This window comes from Aythya ferina, assembly GCF_964211825.1.
Source record: "Aythya ferina genome assembly, chromosome: 8".
NCBI lineage: Eukaryota > Metazoa > Chordata > Aves > Anseriformes > Anatidae > Aythya > Aythya ferina.
The window spans coordinates 8431701-8451111 of NC_140304.1; the positions used below are offsets into that span (position 1 = coordinate 8431701).

The 19411-nt window shown below is 38.8% G+C and overlaps 1 protein-coding gene across 4 annotated transcripts in view; it reads left to right on the forward strand.

Annotated features, from left to right (window-relative positions):
* Positions 1-8394, forward strand: part of DENND1B (DENN domain containing 1B) — a 163039-nt gene extending 154645 nt beyond the window's left edge. For all 4 annotated transcript variants that reach the window (XM_084528130.1, XM_084528133.1, XM_084528132.1 and 1 more), the window contains one exon: positions 814-8394. In XM_084528130.1, the coding sequence (XP_084384256.1) occupies positions 814-1371 (558 nt within the window). In that variant the 3' untranslated portion in view covers positions 1372-8394. The remainder of the gene's footprint in view (positions 1-813) is intronic.
* Positions 8395-19411: the final 11017 nt, after the last annotated feature.

The following is a 19411-nucleotide window of genomic DNA, read 5'->3' on the forward strand; positions in this document are numbered from 1 at the left end:
TAACGTTTCCGTCTTAATTTATGGCATCCACTGCACCTGAAACACTGCTAGAATAGTACTCTAAAGATTTGTAAAAGGGTACCTTGATCCTGTGCAACTTTAGATAGAGTTGCTTGGGACCCAGAGTGTAAGCGAATTTCTTTATGGGTCAGAACTCTTGCATACAACTTTAAAAACCCTCACCTGCTGTGACATTAGGTAAAAAGAAGTTGGTGTTTTTGAATTCAGGCTTATATCAGCTGTCCAACATTTACTGTTGCTGAACGGAATCCTATGGTCAAAGATTTGTCACTGGAACAACAAATTCTGACATAAATGTTTAAAAAGCTTGTAAATTTTGATATTATGAATGTCACATAGGGGTCACATTAATAAACTGCCCATTTTTGTTTGTTTGGCTAAAAGATTTAATATTGAAAGTTGGTATAATTAATTACTGAAGCAAAGAGGAAATGCCATCTGGTTTCTGTTTTAGTCCAACTCCTCATATTATGGTACAAAGCAGCAAAGTATGTCTTTGTTCACTGTCAAAAGTGCTTGTGCAAAGACTGAACGGACAGGGGAGCCAGACTCTTTCCTTTGTGCAAAAGGTGATCCCCAGGATAAGAAACAAAATATTCTGGCAAGGAAGTTAAAACAAAACAGAACAAAACACAAAAACAAAACAAAACAAAAAAACACCTTGATTTGTAACATTGAAACCCAAAGGGTATATGCACGATTTAGGAACACACAAAATCCATTACAGTATTCGTGTTTCAAAACTGCCATTTTTTCTTGTGACATTAAGCATAAACATATTCTTTCTTTCAGAACAAGTCAAATGCACCTAGTGAGAGCAACCTTACCCTGCTCTGCGGCAATGCTAATGATCAAGCAGACTGGAATCTTGGTCAGGATGATAGTGTTCTCCATGGGAAGCAGCTCCCTCCATCACCAAGGAAGCAAGCTTCTTCTGTTGGACATAGAGAATCTCTCTCAAGACTGGAAGAAGAAAGTAGTGAGAAAACCTTTACTACTGACAAGATGGACACCTCTGGTGGTTGCATAACATCCCCATCTCCTGTACAATCAAGTGCCCAGTTTGATTCTCTAGAAAGTTGCACGGAAGGCTATTCTTCCTATACGTATGCAAAGCAGAATGAAACACTAAGCAATACCTCAGAAGATCAGCTCCCAGCAAGTCTTGCTCAACATCCATCCATTCTGGTCCCTTGGGAGAAAGATAGGAAAGAAGGAAATGAAACTCCAGATGAGGGTGGGCTTTTTCAAGAAGTGATATCTTTATGTAAACTGAGTTCTGCTTTTCACTATGGTTTAAATATTTCGAAGGATAGCTTATCCAGCAATAGCAGTGGGAATAAAACGTAAGAAAACTATTAGAAGATAAACTTGACTCCCAGAAGAAGTTTGAAGGGAGGCTACTCAGGACTCCATATAACTCCATGTAACATTTTAACCAAAATATGAAAAAGGAATAAGAGATTTCAATTACAGAAAAAAAAAAAATCTCTTCAGCTGAATATGCATCTTCTGCTACTGGAATATTTGCTTCTATGTTTACCCAGTTCGTTTGTTGGCTGTAGTTAGGTCCACAAAATGGAACTAAATATATAAACGCACTCTTGAATCAGGTACTAGTTAGTCTCTGTGCTAAAAATACAGCAGGTGGATGGTGCTTCGTAGCATTTACTTCCTCTAAGCAGCAGGAAAGGTATCACCTAATAGGTAACCAGGTTTTGAAGGTACTGTATTAATCCCATTAAGCAGGAAATGAACCAAACAATCTAGACTTGTTTGAAATGTACAAATGTTAATACTTTTAACAAGTAATAATTGCCTTAATCTTTTGAGAAAAGATTTATCTTAGAAGATGAATGCAAATGTACAAAACAGCAATAATGATTTTCCATGGCAAGAATTTGCTTCAGCAAAGGCAGGGGGTTGGGGGGAGGAAGTCTTTTTAGATTAAGGAATTGCTTGTGAATATAACTTGGAACTTACTGCAAACTAAAACTGTGGCCCTGTCTTCCAGACTTCAAAAAGGTAGCGCATGCTTTTCTCTCTTCTGTAAAGTACATGAAGTGCTGAATTATAATGTGAAGTTTATGAACTTCTGTTTACAACTAAGACACTTTAAAGACATGTTATCCAGTTTCTCTAGGTAGACTATTTCATCTAAAAATTTTCAGAAAGGAACGTGTAAGTGGAATTTATAGATTTCTATTTTTTATTTTTATTTTCTACAGTCTGATAGTATTTGAAAAATTATTTGTGCCTGTTCGGAACTATTTTCTTTTGATTCTTAGAAGCTACCATTTGAAGGTAGTATGAATTACTGTTACTTAGAAGTCATATTTAGTTAAATTATTAAGGATTAATGACTGGGAATTATTTGTAACACTAGAAAACTGAAATTACTGATTGAGCTTGAGACAGTATATATCCAATTCTCATTTTAGCCAAGTTGAACTTCTAAAATCTCTTTCCAAAGGCAGTGAAGGAGAATATATGGACTTGTACATTGTATTTATTTAGAACAAGCATTTGTCCTCCTTCTGGCAGCATTCCTGAACAATTTGCATATGTAGAGCAACTCTTTCTGTTCCCCTGCTTTTTTTCTTTTAATTCCTCCCACACACCTTTCCTTTTTCTGTATCTCCACCTTACCATGCATACATTCCTTTCTCCAAACTATCTCAGGGTAGTAAAGGTGTGAAGTAAGTTTCAGTAGATTATAGTTGTCAGCTTAGAAGGATCTTTTGTGATGCAGTTAGTAGAAGTAAGAAATGGGTATAAAATGAACTGTGCCTGAGAATAATGTAATGCTCTTCTAAACTGATGCTAGATTCTATTTTTTCATTTTCTTTCCCCTTTTGGTATGAATGTTGAGTCTTACCCTCAGTGTCAGCCTGAGTGAGCAAATTAACAAAGTCAGGAGTTGGATCAGATTGTGCTTTAGTATATTTATTTTTGGTTGTTTGTAGCAAAGTTAATATCAATTGCCATGATGAGATTTATGAATTATTTTTCCTCCTAGCTAGCAAAAATTGAGAGGGTTTTTCTGTTGTTGTTTTTTTGTTTTGGATTGTTTGGTTTTTTTTTTTTTTGGTGCTTTCTTACAAGTCAGCTGACTTAAGGGAAAGGATCAATATCATTAGGCAATGTTTGATGCTTTACTGAAGAGATGCAAAGACAGCTCTGCAAAAAGGTTCAGCTCTGCATTCCAAAATATTGGTGTATCTGCAGACAAGCGAAGGGCCGGTACTTGTCATTGAAGGTGAGCCTCCAGAATTAACTTTTTAAATCAGTGTTAGAAAGTTAAAGTTGTAACAGTGGAAATCTTAGGGAAGGGTCTGTGTCTGATTAGGACATGAATGTTCCTGAGGGTGTCTGCAATCTACTGCTGGAGGATCTTAGCATTCCTGAGTCAGAGATTTTATGTCCTGAGGTCTGTACTCTATCCCATGTTTTCCTGTAATGTGTATCAACATGCTATATAAGGTGGAAGGGGACTTTTTTATTAATGTAAAAATGTTATCTGGCAAAAGATTTTACACTATCAAAAATCAAAAATAACATAAAAATTATTTAATATCTTAGCTGTAACCTTTCCAGGTGGGTCAAACTGGATATCTCAGGTGCTGTTGTGAGACAGTGACAGGGCAACTTCACAAATGCTTGTCGGGAGATGGTGTTAATGTCCCAGTAGAGTGCATTCTTCTATTTGCTGATACTAAATATTACCAAATTTAATTCTTCGAAGTGTGTCTAAGGGAAGATAGAAGACACAAAGGTCTGTGTTCTTGTAGCACTTCTCTTTTGTTCTCATTCATGTCCTTGCAAAAGCTGACAGGAATTTCAAAGTTTGCCACTTCTTTTCATCTACATCTGACACTGTTTCTCGCCACAGATCTCTCTAAGATCATGTTGTTGTCTTGATTTATTAAAGATAATAAGCAGTATCGATGTCTTATCCAGAAAATAGAACAATTTCAGAAATTATGGCCATCATCCCCTTCAAGTCTATCAAACGTGTAAGTCCAGGATTGCTGCCAGAAAGTGGTATTAAAAATATCCATCTGATAGAATAAATCCTACTGCCTTTACATGAGAGTTAGACACTGAATTCCTGTTTTCACATAGATGGTCCCATTCTCACCTCTGTGCAAAAAATATGGGAGCCTTATGAGGCTGCTAATATTCATATAGTTATTATAAGGAACATGAAATTGAAAGTTTGATACCGAAATCTCTCAAAATTGATGCATCATGGTAATAATTCACTGTTTCCTTGAGTGAAAATGCAGGCTGAAAAAAAAAAAAGAAAATAGGTGAGTTAAAGATGGGAGATAAAATTCAGCTTACAGTTATTCTTTAATTCAGTTGCCATTAAAATGTTATTTACTGTGCTTCTGCTGCATTTTCCTTACTATTTATAAAGCCCATAGTGTGTTTACAGTCATTAAATAGTATGTCTTTTTGGTTTTGAGCCTTGTATATGTTCAAAAATCACTTGGTCTTATACCTCTGTTGAATTTAAATGTAGGTACCTTTTAAGCATGTAATTTTACAGTCTTTTCCACTTACTATCAGTGATCCTTTAAAAAGGCTAATATTTGTGCCTTACTTAAACATCAGTACCAGTTACCAAATAGATAAAAGTCCAAAATGGTATTTCTGGTTCAACACTGTTCTCCTCTGTCCAACTGTCTATTGGCTACATATGCAGTATTTTTATTACTACGTCGGGTTCTATATTAAGATAAATTGTCCAGGTCCAGTACTTTTTCCAAGTTTGATACTTGTATCTCTCTTATTTGTGGAAATTCTTCTAATGTCTTTGAAAATCATCAGCATTTGTCACCAGCTGTGGGTGAGAACTGATTCCTGCTCAGTCAGGGCTCCTGTGGTGGTCTTCAGAGGCATCTCTTCTTTTCTATTGCATCAAGATCTCAAAAATATTCCCGTTCCTCCTGTTCAAGGGAGAGATACCAGGTTATTCGATTAAGCTTTGGAATCTCTTACTTACATTTAGAAACAGATTTCTGACATAGACAAACTAGGACTTGAATTTAGTATCATCAAGTTCATTTCACATATGTCTGCCTGAAATGAGCTGTAGTTCTTATTTGGTTTGGAGGAAGAAATTAGGGGCAGTAGAAAGATTCCTGGATTGTTCCAATGAGGCAGTGAAGCAGAACCCGAGAGTCCCCAAGAAGGATGATAACTTCGAGGAAATCCAGGTTTTAGGACATTGTTTAACATTCTAGCTTGGTTGTAGTGATTCCAACCCAACCATATAGGTAAAAGGACTATTGTCTGTGTGATTAATCTCCTATGGGATGCCTGGAATGGATACGTTGTCCCAGTCAAAGCCTTCCCATCCATCCGTATAGAGTTGCACCATTGTGAAAAATGGCACATATATTCAGGGAAGAACAAAAGAAGGAAGGACCTGGGACACAAAGGTGATCCCTACCCTCTATGCATGCAGAGGGCAGTCTTTGTAGTGAAGGCAATGGTTTGCTCTTCCATCCTGCATATTTGCGGGGTCACCTAACTCCTAAAAATAGACTTGTTCTGAGGGAAAAATGTAGTTGTAGAAGTTCTCATGTACCATTTTGACTGAAACCTTCATTGTCATTTAGCATTTCAGAGATACTGCTGCTGTTTGGTGAGGGGTGGGATCGTCAGAAATACCCGGCACTAGCTGAAGTCCCCTCTCAGGCACTGTAATGCAGACTTCAGTGGGAGTTTTAGACACGTGCTGGGTGCTTTTCAAAATCCCACCCAATCTGTTAGAGAAATGTTTTGTAGATGTCTTTTCGAGTTTTAGAATGAGCTTGTTATAACTCGTGTTCTTGTAAACTATGTAAAGTCTTAGGCAAAAGAAAAGGTAAGCCAGGTTTTTCGAACAGCTTCTGTTTTTCCACCTGCAATCGGTTATATTCAGTCCTACTGAACAATCTTTCTTTGGTGCAGCTGTCTGATCAAATTGCTAGGGGCATCTCAGATCTTTTCTCTATGCATGTAATCTGAAGAAACATTTCATGCAATAAACAAAGTGCCAGCATGAGGCCCTTTTAAATGCATCCCCTATGAAATACTGCCTGTAATACCCTGTCCAGCAGAAAGGAGCCTCGTAATGCTGACCTCCCTGGCGCTGCAGGGAGAGGTCAAGGGTGGCCTTCATTTCCAAGGGAGTTGGTACCTTGTCTCTTGGTGCCAGGCCTCAGTCCAGGTGCCGTGAGGCTCCAGCCGGTTTGCTCCCAACAGACTGGAATTTCAGCCTAAGCAAATGTGGCTACTAAAAATTGAGTCCAAGGCAAGCAGCTTCTTTATTGCAAAGCTTGGGTTGGTAAATGCAGTCTGTTCCCACAGTGAACCTTTGGAGTGTGAATGTAGAAATTCACCAGCAAAAGCCGTGTGGATGGAAATGTGACTTGTCTTCAGTAACCTCTTCTTTGCTGCTATTAGATGTTTTGTCTTTGCCAAGCGTTGTTTACCTGCTAACAGAATCTGGGCTGAACAGAATGTGTCCTCGTTCTCAGCCCAAGGGCATGGGCCACATCTGGTCTAGAACATGTCCTTGTCCCCACACAGGGGGGTGGGACATGTCATGGTCTTTGGGCCAGATGAGAATAAAGGAACACAAAAGGGATGGTATGGTTTTGTACAAGTTAAACCTGCCTTGATTACCTTTGTGTTGTCTGTTGCATGGTTTCAGCTGGTGACCAGATGAAAGTACTTGATACAACTTTCCTGGAGGCTACTGAACTTCTAAGTAGAGATGTCTGAGGAGGCCACAGCCAGCTTAGTCTGAGGGTCACCCACTGCCAGTGTAGGGCTGTCAGCGTTTTTCCTGGGTTGGAGTATGAAGAAGGTAACACAGTTGCAAGTTATTTCAAGGTTTACTGTAGTAAAGGGTACTCAAATTTATTTGTACTATTCCTTAGGTCAATACTAACAACATTTGTATTTAGAATCCAGTAACAGTATTAGCATTTGAAAACTAAGTTGAGTTCAAGTTTTTTATGGTTCTTTGTGAATTGACATCCTGTTTCTGTTAAAAATAAGGGAGCTACTTGTTTTAGGAGGGGAATGTGTTGACTTTCAAATCTTCAGTGAATTTTGTGCAATATTTCTCCTTGTTTCAAAGTAATTTAGTAGTTATAAATGTGCACGTCTGCTTTTCAAGCAAATCTTTGAAATGGTATTTTTCAGAAATGTGTAAAATTACATGTAGCATTGAAAATATGCTTGTATGATAAAAACACAAAGAATATATTCTAATGAGGCAAATGTATATTTCCAATGACCAGGCATGATTATGGATGTCACATTCTACAGAAATAATAAAGCCTAAGCCAATGTTCACATAAAAGTGATTTTAAATTGAAGATTAAATACTAGAATTTATAATGTTTAATTTATCATTTGATCATTTGTTTAATGTTGGTAAAAATAGGCAAGGAGTTAAGCATCACTTTTCGTTACCACCACCGAGGTGACTGTTCAGGGTGATGACCGTATTGTTAAGAAGAATTTAGTTTGTGACATCCCTAATTATCATAAGTCATTACTTAAAAGATCTACTAATGTTGCCAGTATACTTTTAACTTCTATAAATTAATTTCTTTGTATATTGATGTACATTTTGTTTTTACCTTTGTTTTTTCTTGAGAACTTCTTTAAATTAATTTACTTGAATGAGGCAATAAAGCATTGTGGAACAGCTAGTTTTTTGCAGCCTATGCACGAGCACATCACGTCTGTTAATTCATGATTTTTGAGTGAGAAGAAAAATTTAAAATGCTTACATGGTTAGCAAACTGACAATTTGTTTGTTTTCTTTAGATATGTGTCAGATATGATGAGAAATGCCTCAACATGGAACAGACACATTACATATCCAACAATTTCTTTTTTTTTTTTTCAGAACATTTCATTAGTGGCCTTTGAAAACAACCTGTTAATATTCTTGTGTCCTTTAACACCTGCAGGAAAGGCATAAAATACAGGACACTTTGATATTTTATTGATCATTTTATTAATTTTGGAAACAAAGTAACCTAACCAGCACTGTGCTATAACAGGTTTAGAAAATTAGAAATTTAGTTAATCACTGACTTGTAATAAAACTGGAACCAAATCTAAAAATTTAATCCTTCCTTTTGCACACTCTGGACTACTGTTCAAAGTCATCTCAAGAATTGTAATTCAGACCTTAGACTACTATTGGTAGTGCACTGTGTATATGTAGTAAATGAGCAGTGTTTCTTGTTTTGTTCATTTCCGAGTTTGTGGTGTCCATAGAAGTTTTTGGTGAACTCCACGTTACCATAAAGTGCCCAACACTGTATTATAAAATAAAACTTAATAATATCAAAACTCCTTGGGTGATGCAGGTTCTTGTTTGATGGGTTGACATGAATTTTCATACATATCAGGCATATGGATTAAAATAATACAAAAATACTATAGTAATGGGAAGTTTTTATCCATTGAATGTTGATTTCAGTTTCTCAAATATAGAGAAAACTGACTGTTTGCTTATTAATTGCAGTTTATACAATACAAAAGTAAAATACTTACGTCCTTTGTAATTCCAACAGTATATTAGCATCTTTTAAAAATCTGGTCTGTGATTCACTCTACTGAATTAAAAGCATTTTGATATCTTATGCAGGCCAACTATGGAGGCTGTGATTTCAGTATTGGTACACTCAATCCACAACTGATGAAAGAATTACAAATTACAGTTATAGAAAACAATGAGGCGTGTGATATTAACACGTGCTAATAGACTCCTAGTAGCTTACTCCAGCTAGCAGAATGATACCAGCTGTGAATGCTGGTAGCACAGGGATCTTGGCTGCTTGATAAAGCATCTTGCAGTTATTTCTTCATGTTGCCAGTAGATGTGCCCACATATTTATTCAGCTCTGAAAACAGATGGCTGTGACAATGAATTTCTTGTAGGTCCAGCTTATGAGCCAATGGAGGGCATTAGGAACAAGGAGAAGCCTTCAATCTTTCTCGAGAAAAATAAGTAAGCAGAATGAGTGAGCATGTATGAAGACAATAAATCATTATGTCTCAGGTTAAGTTTGCCCACTTTCCTTAGCTTGCTATCTCAGTGCACTGAGAATGCACTTGCAACTTGCTGTCTACAGGCATTTCAGTTCATTAAATTCTTCCAAACTTGAGCACAGCAAAGGATCGAAAAAGAGCAGGTAATAAGACAAGTTAGTCTAACTTAAGTTGGCAAATTTTACACAGGTGGTGCAGCAGGACTCTGTTCCTGTCAATAAAATGATAGCAAATGTCTGTCTATGAAAAGAATTATTTCAGAGGGCTTTGCTCTAACAGTCACAGTAAGACCCTGAGTATGAACACTGGCACATTATGAAGAGTTGTGGCCATTTGGGGGAAAAAGGCAGCTCCCAAGTACTGTCATGTTTGGGACTTGTTTAGGAGGAGAAATCATAAACGTTCCTCTTCATTAGTGCTCATCAGCTGCTTGTGCCGCAAAAGCAGCTGAGAATGTTGCTTTTGCAAGATACTTCTACACAATGCAGCTGCAGCCATACCTGGATGATAGACAAAACATTTCATTTTATTTCCAGAACTCACTGTGTGTTAACTCATGTTCGTAAAAGGAAAAATAACTTTATCAAATTCACAGATTTAGATTTTTATTTGATGTGACAAGTGATAACAACAACAAAAACCTAAGCAATGCCTGAAGTTATGTTGGGGGGTTGCTGGTATTCAGATAAAACAAAGCAGTCAGACTGCAGATTTTCATCAATCAGAAAACAAAAATAAAAAAAATGCTAGCAGCTTCTTAAGCTTTAAAACCCCAGAGGTTGTCAATCCTGCTACAAATTCTGTATGAAACATAAACAAGTACTAGTTCTAAAAGCAAAGTTTGTGAACTACATTTGGAATATGCTATGGGCCATATATCATTTCCTTTCCGTTGCTCCTATTTCACATTTCTCCTGGAAGTTGAAGGGCCGAGTCCTGATGGCATACTGCTCCACACATTCTCTCTTTCAGGTCTACTTCTTCCTGCAGATAATTGTCACTGAAGCGCTGCAAACAACACAACAGGACAACAGCAAAACCTACCAAGCAGTGCTGAAAACCAAATGAAAGACATGAGCTACAATGAATCCATTAAACTAAGGCCTTTTCCTTTCAGCCTCATTATCTATTTTTAATTGTTAAGCTCTGCAAAGTATTCAGTATCATGGATGAGATATAATGGAAAATGTGCTCTTCTGTGTAAAGCCCAAATACCAATGCATTTGTCTATAGGAGTTTGTTTTTCAGGTGTGTCCAGTTCCATGAATAGCTCAACTAATGTGCTTTCCAAGGTGAGTCTTTTTTTTTTTTTCTTTTTTAATAGTGGTATAAAATCACTTCATTTAGTTTGTCTTTATGCACTTCCTAAATGGTAAAGAGGAACATTTGTCTGTGTTCATATTCATCTGTGGGTACGAGACTATTGATTTAAATTCACACATTCATTTATTAAAACAAAACTTATGTAGACAAGTCAAGTAATGATCAGGGAGGCCAGTTGGCTTCTTCAGTGTCTTAGACAGCAGAAGAGAAAACGTGAGGTGGACAGGACTGAGGAATGAGTGTGGAGTACCAGAGCGAGCAACTGCTCCAGCGGAGGCAGTGCCGAGAACAGACACCAGCACAGCAAGGGAGTGGAGAGAAGATGGTGAGGAGGAGTAGGGCAACGTGTGCTGAGATCTGCTATGCCAGGCAAGGGAGTCCACTGCAGGGCCATGAACACGGGCAAACACTACGCAGGGAGGAGGAGGGACGTGTGCTATGCGTGTTCCAGCCGCATGCTCTGCAGGGCAAAGTGTGATCCCGACTGAGCGGGTAGGGAGGTGTGCTGATGAGGGCAATGTTAGAGAAATTAAGAAGTGACGGCAGCGCACATTTAAACTCTCCTGGACTATGAACACGAAAGGTACAATGCTGAAGCTTGGTTGCATGCATCACAATGGGCAGGGGGTGCTTTTGTCAAGCTGGATGGTTCAAAGGCCAAGAAATGAGATGTTTGACATTCTGGTTTTAGCTTGGACATGCCCTTATTAAAACCTCCAGAGCCTAGCTCGTTTAGAGAGCATTTCAGGTTTGGTGACTTAGTTTAAATTGTGTTAGATCACTGCTGAGTCTCTGGGTAGAAATTACTTGGAATGTGCCTTGAAAATCATAGATACCGCAGAAAATTGTGGCTCACTGCTCTCCCTGTCCTCCCTGCAACCCTTTGTTCAGTTCTGTGCTAGCCCTGGCTCCACATTTATTAATGCAACATTTTATAGCATCGGCAATTTTCTATTCACTGCTCTTTTTAAGAAAATAACCTGTTAATATAATACCACCTGTTTAGCAATGAGAAGGATTATGTACTTAAAATGTTCAGCTGAATAATACATACAAACATCTGACATTTGGCCTGATCTGAGAATAGGCGACATGCTTATTTAACAATTTTGAAAATGTTAAAATGGCGAGGTAGAAATTAAAATGTCATTTTAAAATATTTGTATTTAACTTATCTGATTCAGTCCCTTTCTACATTTCCCCTTGGCATATTCGAACTGGGGGTCACGGTAGCAGTCTGACACTGTGGATACTTTGAACGATATCCTGAACACTGTTGGCATTTCAGCCTAATTAGTTGCATCCTATTTTGTGATTTGTCTTTGGTCCTTTGGGTTGCTGGCCAAGGATTTTATTTAACCATTTTTTTTATGCTCATCATTGTCTCTTTTTAAATGTCAACAGACCAGTGCTTGTGTAATTGTGTTTAGGTTTTTTTCCTTCTTATTTCTTTTCTCCCCAGTGTCAGAAAATTTGACAAACAATTTCTACGTCTCAAGCAGGCTACACGAGAAAAATCTATCTCAGGACTGAGTGACAAACAGGGTCTGATCTAGTCAGTGCAGGTCTTGGGCACAGCCACACATTTTCCTGGCCAGTAGTCACCACTGCTGACAGTTTTGAACTGGGAAGATGTTTTTGTGAGCTGGTTTAATCATTTTTGCCAGCAATAGGCCACAATGCAGAGAGTGCAATCTAGCCACAGGGCAGACCTGCATCTCTCTTGGGCTGACTTCTGAAGGAAAAAAAGCTGATAGAGCCTCCCTCTCGCTGGGGTCTTGTTGAACGTTTTGTAGGTAGTCCTTGGGCAGCTCGCTCTGAAAGAAAATGCTTGGGAATCCAGTGAGTTCAAGCTGTACATCGAGGGCTTATACTTTTAGGAACCAAAGTGTCAAGTTGCCAATTTACTTTAAAGAGTCCTTACTGGACCTAACTGTGTGCCTAACAAAGCATTTTAGCATCTGGAGTCGCTGGGGTCGGCAAGACATGGGAGTGCACTACCAGAAACTGAGGAAGAAACGACACGCTTTTGGTTGCTTTTCTGTTTTGTGGTAAGTTTTGTTCTGCTGTCACTTGGCTCTGAGTGGAGGTGAGTCACTCTGGGGGTCTCACCTGGGCATTGCTTCATGAAGCAGCACTGGGCAGTACTGCAGGCAGCCTGAAAGGGGGGCTTGTGCCTTACGCTCTAAGCCCTGCAGAGGTCTGTCCTGTCACCGCTGGGTGCACACCCACTTTCATTTCCCCGTGTTTTCCTGCTTCTTGAGGGGATGATTGGAAGAGGCTAAAACTGCATTACTTCTTCAAGCTGTTTTACACTTGGAGCAAAAAATACTACGTACAACTTCCCCAGAGATTTTGGCCTTTCTAAGATCATGCATTTAAGATTGGGGAATTGCTTAGGTGTAGCACATGAAACGCTGTTAATGCGTTGTGCCAGTTGCATGGAAGACATTATTTGTTTTGTGGGATGGAAAGCAGCTATTTAACCTGAGGCTGCTCTGTGCTGCAACTGCCTGCGTGTTGCAAACGTGCTGCAGTGCAAATAACAGCTGGCACGGGTGAGAAAAGCTCAGCCCCAGCGGCTGTGTGGAGTTAGGATTGCCGTGCAGAGCTGCCCTGTTGGTTTGCTCTCACTCCTCCGATGCCTACCTTGCTGTCATTGGGTTTGAATCTCTGCTGAGCACAGGTGCCAAATGAAACTAAGTGGCTTTAAATTGGAAACACACATTTTTGTCATCGCTATTTATTACAATACATGCCAATGAAAATTGCAGTTTTGCTGAAACTACAGGGGAAATCGGAAAGGTCATGCACAATATTGAGCTAAGAAAAATGTCATGCTTTAAACCACACCACGAAGAGCATAAAAACAGATGAAGGCCCGTGAAGTTTTTCTCTGATCAAAAAGATGATTTTAAGTCCTGATTTGGACATCGCAGTCTTCCTGGTGTTTTACACCATTAGATGAATTGCTGGTAAATTGCATTGCCAAACAACTCTGGGGAAAGAAAAATCTCAGCCTAATGAAAGCAGAACTGAAAAGCAACTTTTGTGAAACCAAATGAAAGTATTAACAAAAGTTGCTCAAGCTGGTTAGAGTATGAAATCTCAATATGTTTTTATTCCATAAATATGATTTGAAGGAGCCTAAACCCAGAAAAACCACCACTGAAATGAGAATTCTGTTTGGCCTTCAGGACTCCACCTGTGCCTTGATTCATAATTAATACTCTGACTTTTCGATGTGCAAGAGGCCTTCACACCTCATGGCATGCATTATAGATGGAGGCAGTTTAGGTTAAAACATGCTTTTACCGTGAGGCATGGGGTATCGCCTGTTCTCCACATCAAATTCATGTGTGCAATTTAAACAAGACCTTACTCTGCTCCCCATAAATATGCACCAGATGTATCTTTTATAAATGTTAGGTTTTGCAGCATCTTGACACATGCCAGTAGTTTGAAGCCTGTACGTGCTTCATTGGGGCATGAAAGCCCATCCACTCATTCAACTGTGACGTTTTGCAATAGGCAAAATTTTCGTGTTGTCAGCTACTCCCCGTTCAACTTTATTGACTTACAATGTCTAATCTGATGCTCAGGTTTCGAGTTGTTTTCAGAGGTGTCAGTTTTCTTCATCTGTGAGGTGACTGAACAGAATAGGAAAAGGAGCTTTGCCAAAATTCTCCGATCGATGATTACTGACATTGTGTGACATTACAAATGTGAGGTTTGTCCTGCAGTGAGACTTGCAGGAGACTCCGGGCTTAAGTTGTATGAAACAGCTGAGACAATTTTGACTGGAAAAAAGAATTTGCTGTCTCCTATGAGGGGACACGCTTTCTGTTATGAGCCTGTATTTATTAAGGTTGTTTTAAGAAGCGTATCAGCTATGTTCTTTATTTAAAGTTGTAACACGGGGGATGTTCGTTATCAGTTAGCATTTTCTTGAACAATAATCAGTAGCCAGACTTCACCATCACTGTGTTCATCTACTGGAGAAGACAGAAAAGCAATGCTTTCCATTTCAAACCCTCAAGGCTATGTTATGATGATAGTGTTAATTGCTTGGCAGAGAAAAGTGTTTTAGTGTCCAGTTACTAAAGTAATGGCAAAACTTTTTCTTTTTTTTTTTTTTTTTTTTTTTTTTTTTTGATATTCTTTAAGGGTTGCTACTGATTTAAACTTCCTAGAGACCCTTGGCGAACTTGAATACTCCTACAGTAACTCATGCATTTGAACAACAAATTCACCTTCGCTTAAATTTCTGAAAAATACAAAATTGTTCAGTCATTTAGTTAGGAACAACTAGCAGTGCTTCATGTAGCCCTGAAACAGAATGGAAGGGTTGCAGCCATCACCAGCCTGGCTGGAGGGAAGTTTGCAGTGCAACAAGGAGCATTACAGTCGCTGGATATGTCCAAGGGGATCCTTTCAGTTGCAGCTAGTTGCTGTCTTTGGGGCAATAAAAACCTTGGTTTCTGAGGTTATTGATCTTTATTGAAAATGTATCAGAGAAACTGTTGGAGTGAGCAGAATGCACCTTGTGAAAATGGGACTTGCATTAAGTCAAGAAAATTCTTGCTGCTCTGCCATTTTTGTCCGCAGTGCTGGAAGGTGTGCAGTAATGTGAAAAGCAGAGCATGAGATTCTTGGCTTGTATAAACTAGCTGCACTGAAGCTGTATTGATTCTTGTCACCGTGGGATGTGGCACAGGACCTCTCCCTTGGATGAGCACAGTACCATCAATGGGTGCAGACATCAGAGGATGCAGCAGGTTACTGTGCAGTTGCTGTGCACAAAGCACTTCCATCTTATTTCCACATGTGGAAAATGTTCCTCCATTCCTCGATTCTGAACAGCAAGTCTGACTTTTTAAACTGCATATGTAGTTCTGGCATGAGGATAATTTCCTTTGTAAAGGAAATAATGAAACAGTCTCATAAAGCAACAAATATAAGTTGCATGTGGCTCAATATAATCCTTATTTATTGGTCATTTTGATATTTATACAGCAAAATAGTAACATGAATACACCAACTAGGCTATAAACAGTGTGTGTATATACAGAGAAGGGGTGGTTAATTTTACATAAGGTGGAGAAGGCACATTATGCGATGATACACCACGACCACTTTGAGCTGGCAGAATTCTGGCCACGATATTTATATTTTGGCTAATGTAAATTCTCCTATAACCGTCAGAAGGCTCTCCTTGTGCTTCGCAAGCTGGATATCACCTCTTTCAATGGGAAAAGGGAGTGGGCAGCGAAAGGGGAGTAAGCTGTTTCATCCTTCCCATGCTTCTGTGCATCTTCAGAGGGATCAGACAGAGCAGGTCGTGTGCTCTACCTTAGCACCTTCTCCTTTGCACAAGACTGTTAGAAGTGAACAAGAAAGTTCAAATGTGTAAGGCTGAGAGCATATTACGTGTTTGTTCCTTGAATGGGTAGGCTGCAAGTGATTGTGAACAAATTATTTTACTTTTGGCTTTAAAGTCAAATGAGGAGATAGCAATATATTTTCAAAATATTTTAGGTCTTCTGTGTGGAGACAAACATTCTCTCCACAACTGTTATATTATTGTTCTTCCCTGAATGCCCGTGCTTCTCTACATATTCTGTTATATCCCTGAGCTGAGAAGCAGTAAATGGCTTGGCATTTGCTCTATCAGTCCTAATCCTTGGCTTAAATTTTAGTAAAGATGGTATTTCACTCTGTATAATGTATTCCCCTTTCTTTTAACTGTTGTTCCTTGGCTGAGATATGGCCTGAAAGGGTCAGGCTTCCTCACCATGGTTGCTACAGCATGTTAAATAGCCACAGCTTTGGGCTTTTTTATGCTTCTCCAGGCTGCTGTTGAGCTTTTCTGGCTGCAGAGTCTGACTCCCTGCCTTCTTTAGATGTTATTTTGTTAATTCAGCTTTGGTCCTTTTCTTGTTTATTTCTTATAAAATTGCAAGTAGGATTTTAAATATTTCACATTTTAATCTCTATTTGCAATAGAACTTCCTCCCTCTAAGTTACCCTACACCAACCTGCCTCAGTAGGCAATTCCCATGCCCTGACTCACCCCTGTCCTCTTTTCCATGGCTTCGCTGTTACGAACACCCCACTTCACCCTCACTGTGTTTGAAAGGTTGTAATCCAGCTGTTACCTCCACCTTCCTCAAGAGTCATCTGCTTTCATTCCCTTTTCTCCCCTTACGTTTGTGTGAATTTTCACCACTCCTATTTTCATCATTCCCTCTCTGCTGAGACAGACAGCAGTCACTTATGATTTATTCTAATCCTAGTTTAAAGGCTTTTCCCCTGCCTTCTGTCTCCCTGACTTACCTTCTACAAACCACACGTTTCACCATGAGAATTTTCCCTTTCTTGTGCTTTTATGGGTGTCTTTTTAATGCTTTAGTAGCATATTCCTCCAGAGCTCTGTTTGGTCTGTGTGAAAACTCTTCAGGTTTTCATCGCCTGTCTCTTCCTTTCAATGTACCCATTGCTGGGTATCTTTCTCAGCCCTATAGATTCTCTGCGTGACAACACTTTCTTGGATGTTTTATTACAGATTGTTTTCCCACTGTCTCCAAAATTTTGTCCAGAAAGTCGAACCACTGAGCAGAACAGAAAATGAGTTTCCAGCCACTTCCTTATTCTTGCTGTGTCTTTCACTGTGAACAATAACGCTTTCCTTCAGGTTACTTCTCCATGCAAACTGACCTCCATCTTCAGGTGCTTTCTCTCTTTTGTCCCTTTTCTTTGAATCATATAACAATTTAGGCTGGAAGGAGCCTCTTGAGGTCATCTACTCCAACCTCCTGCTCAAAGAAGGGTTGACTTCAAAGTTAGATCTATATTACCTCCTTCTGGTGCTTTCTCTGAATTTATTTCTATTTTTCTTTCTCCTTCTACGTTATTCAATGGGATCTTAACTTTTTTTTCTTTCCTCTTTCTTCTCCTTTTAGCTTATACAACCATTATCACTGAGCAGAAACGCAGGAACATAAAGTAGGTGTGTGGAAGAATCTTCTCTGCATCTGCTTTACTAGTTCAAAGCCACTGCTGCTCCTTGCTCCCAGTTCCAATTCCCGCTTCTAGATTCCCCCTCATTTTCAAAGCTCTCTGTCCCCAAGTCCTTCCCCACCTGCAACCTTCCAGCTCTTCTTGTCCACTTACCTCTTGCTTGCCCTCTTGTTCTCACACGTTACCACCTTTGCCACCTCTGCCTAGAGAGCTGCCTCTTCTTTGGGTCTCATTTTTTTCAGTGAGCCATAAGCCACGTGTGAAGGAATCTGCACAAAGCACACCTCTGTCATGGCTCACCCTCACACACTGTTCTTTGCAGTCTCATTTGCTGAGCATTATCTACCTCAGACTGTCTACTCTGAAAATCAACCTCTTCTTTTCTTCAGGCATGCATGTGTTCAAGTAGTGATCATGCCAAACAAACTTTATAATATTCTTTATTATGACTTGGCAGTGTCTCACAGGGCAAGTGCTGGGCTGAACTAAGAGTTTCACTTATTACATAAGGCCATAATTCAAAAAGATCTTCCCTGAATCTCTATCTCTTACTGCCATGTTTTTGGTAGCTTTTTTCTTTCTTTCTTTCTTTCCTTATTGCCACTTGAACTCTGGATTTAAACTGCAGCATTGCAATGATTGCATTTAAATTCATAAGCTTCAGTAGTAAACTGGGCTAGAATAAAATCTGTTGTGTATTTGTGTTGTTACTGCATTATGCTCATCTAAAATTCTGCTCTTTCAACTCAGTTTGAATCCTACCATCCACTCCCATCTACTGTAGTGCCTTGTTTTGAAAAATATCTGTAAGGACTTCAAAAATAAAGAGAATGTGCTTGCTATCAGAATTACTGCTAATCATCTAACAAGGAAATAAGTGTGAGTGACATGAGTGACATCAATCTTCAGCAATCCCTTAAGGGAATCACTGAAAATAAATTCTGTATTGATCATTAGTTAAAATGATCACTCAAACACTTGGATACCGAGTGTGTGCACTCTATAATACAACTCCTGGAATAATCATGGGAAGTTGAATGCGTCTATCTGGGGTATTTCACAACCACAGGAACAGATCATCTGAGCTGCAAGAAAAAGAAAACACCATCATGAACTTTCCATGATGCCTCTTTATTGTAGGCTCAATTTGTGTGGGAACAGTGAGTTTGTGCTTTAATTTCTTCACTATGTGTGAAAATCAGCTGGATGAGTTAGTGCTAAAATTTGCCTCAAAAGTTCAAAAAAACAAACAAGCAAAAAAAAACCTTGACCTGGGTCTATTTTTGGAATATCTTTTCCTTCTCTAAGAAAGATCACTAAATGGACTTGAAGATTTTCAAATGTGTCTTTCATTACAGTAGTTTCCAAACTTTTCCAGTTATTCCATTCCCTTCTACACATTTGTGTTTTTTTTTTTTTTTGTTGTTTTGTTTCTTTGTTTTGTGTTTTGTGTTTTTTTTTTTTTTTTTCAACAAATAGTTGCAATAATTTTGCTACTGAGGAATACAGTGATACCATCCCTGTTTCAAAAGAGGAAAATGCAGATACAAAACATAATTTTCCCGTGCCTATATGGATGTCTGAACTTCAGGACTGTTGACATGCTCTTTCATTATTTCCAAGCCAGTGCTCCTGCCTTCCTGGTATTTTCCATGAGCACTGAGAAACATTTTTAAGCGTGCTTGCTTTTTTGGCAACCAATACATGTTGGCAATGGGAAAGGCAATAGTTTGTACCATTGGATACAATCCTAATGAGAAAATGGTGTTAGTATGGATATGCAGAATTTGTTTAGGGTGTTTTATTTTCATGTCTGCTAAAAGGTCAGGTTGTGTCTGCTGGATATTTCAGGACATAGTCATTTATATTTAGAGAAATGCATGCATTTGTTGGGGGTGGAAAGTGAAATTCTTTTTGGTAGAAAATGGAGAGACTTCAGAGAAAATGAGAGAACTGGAGGAAAGAAAACCAA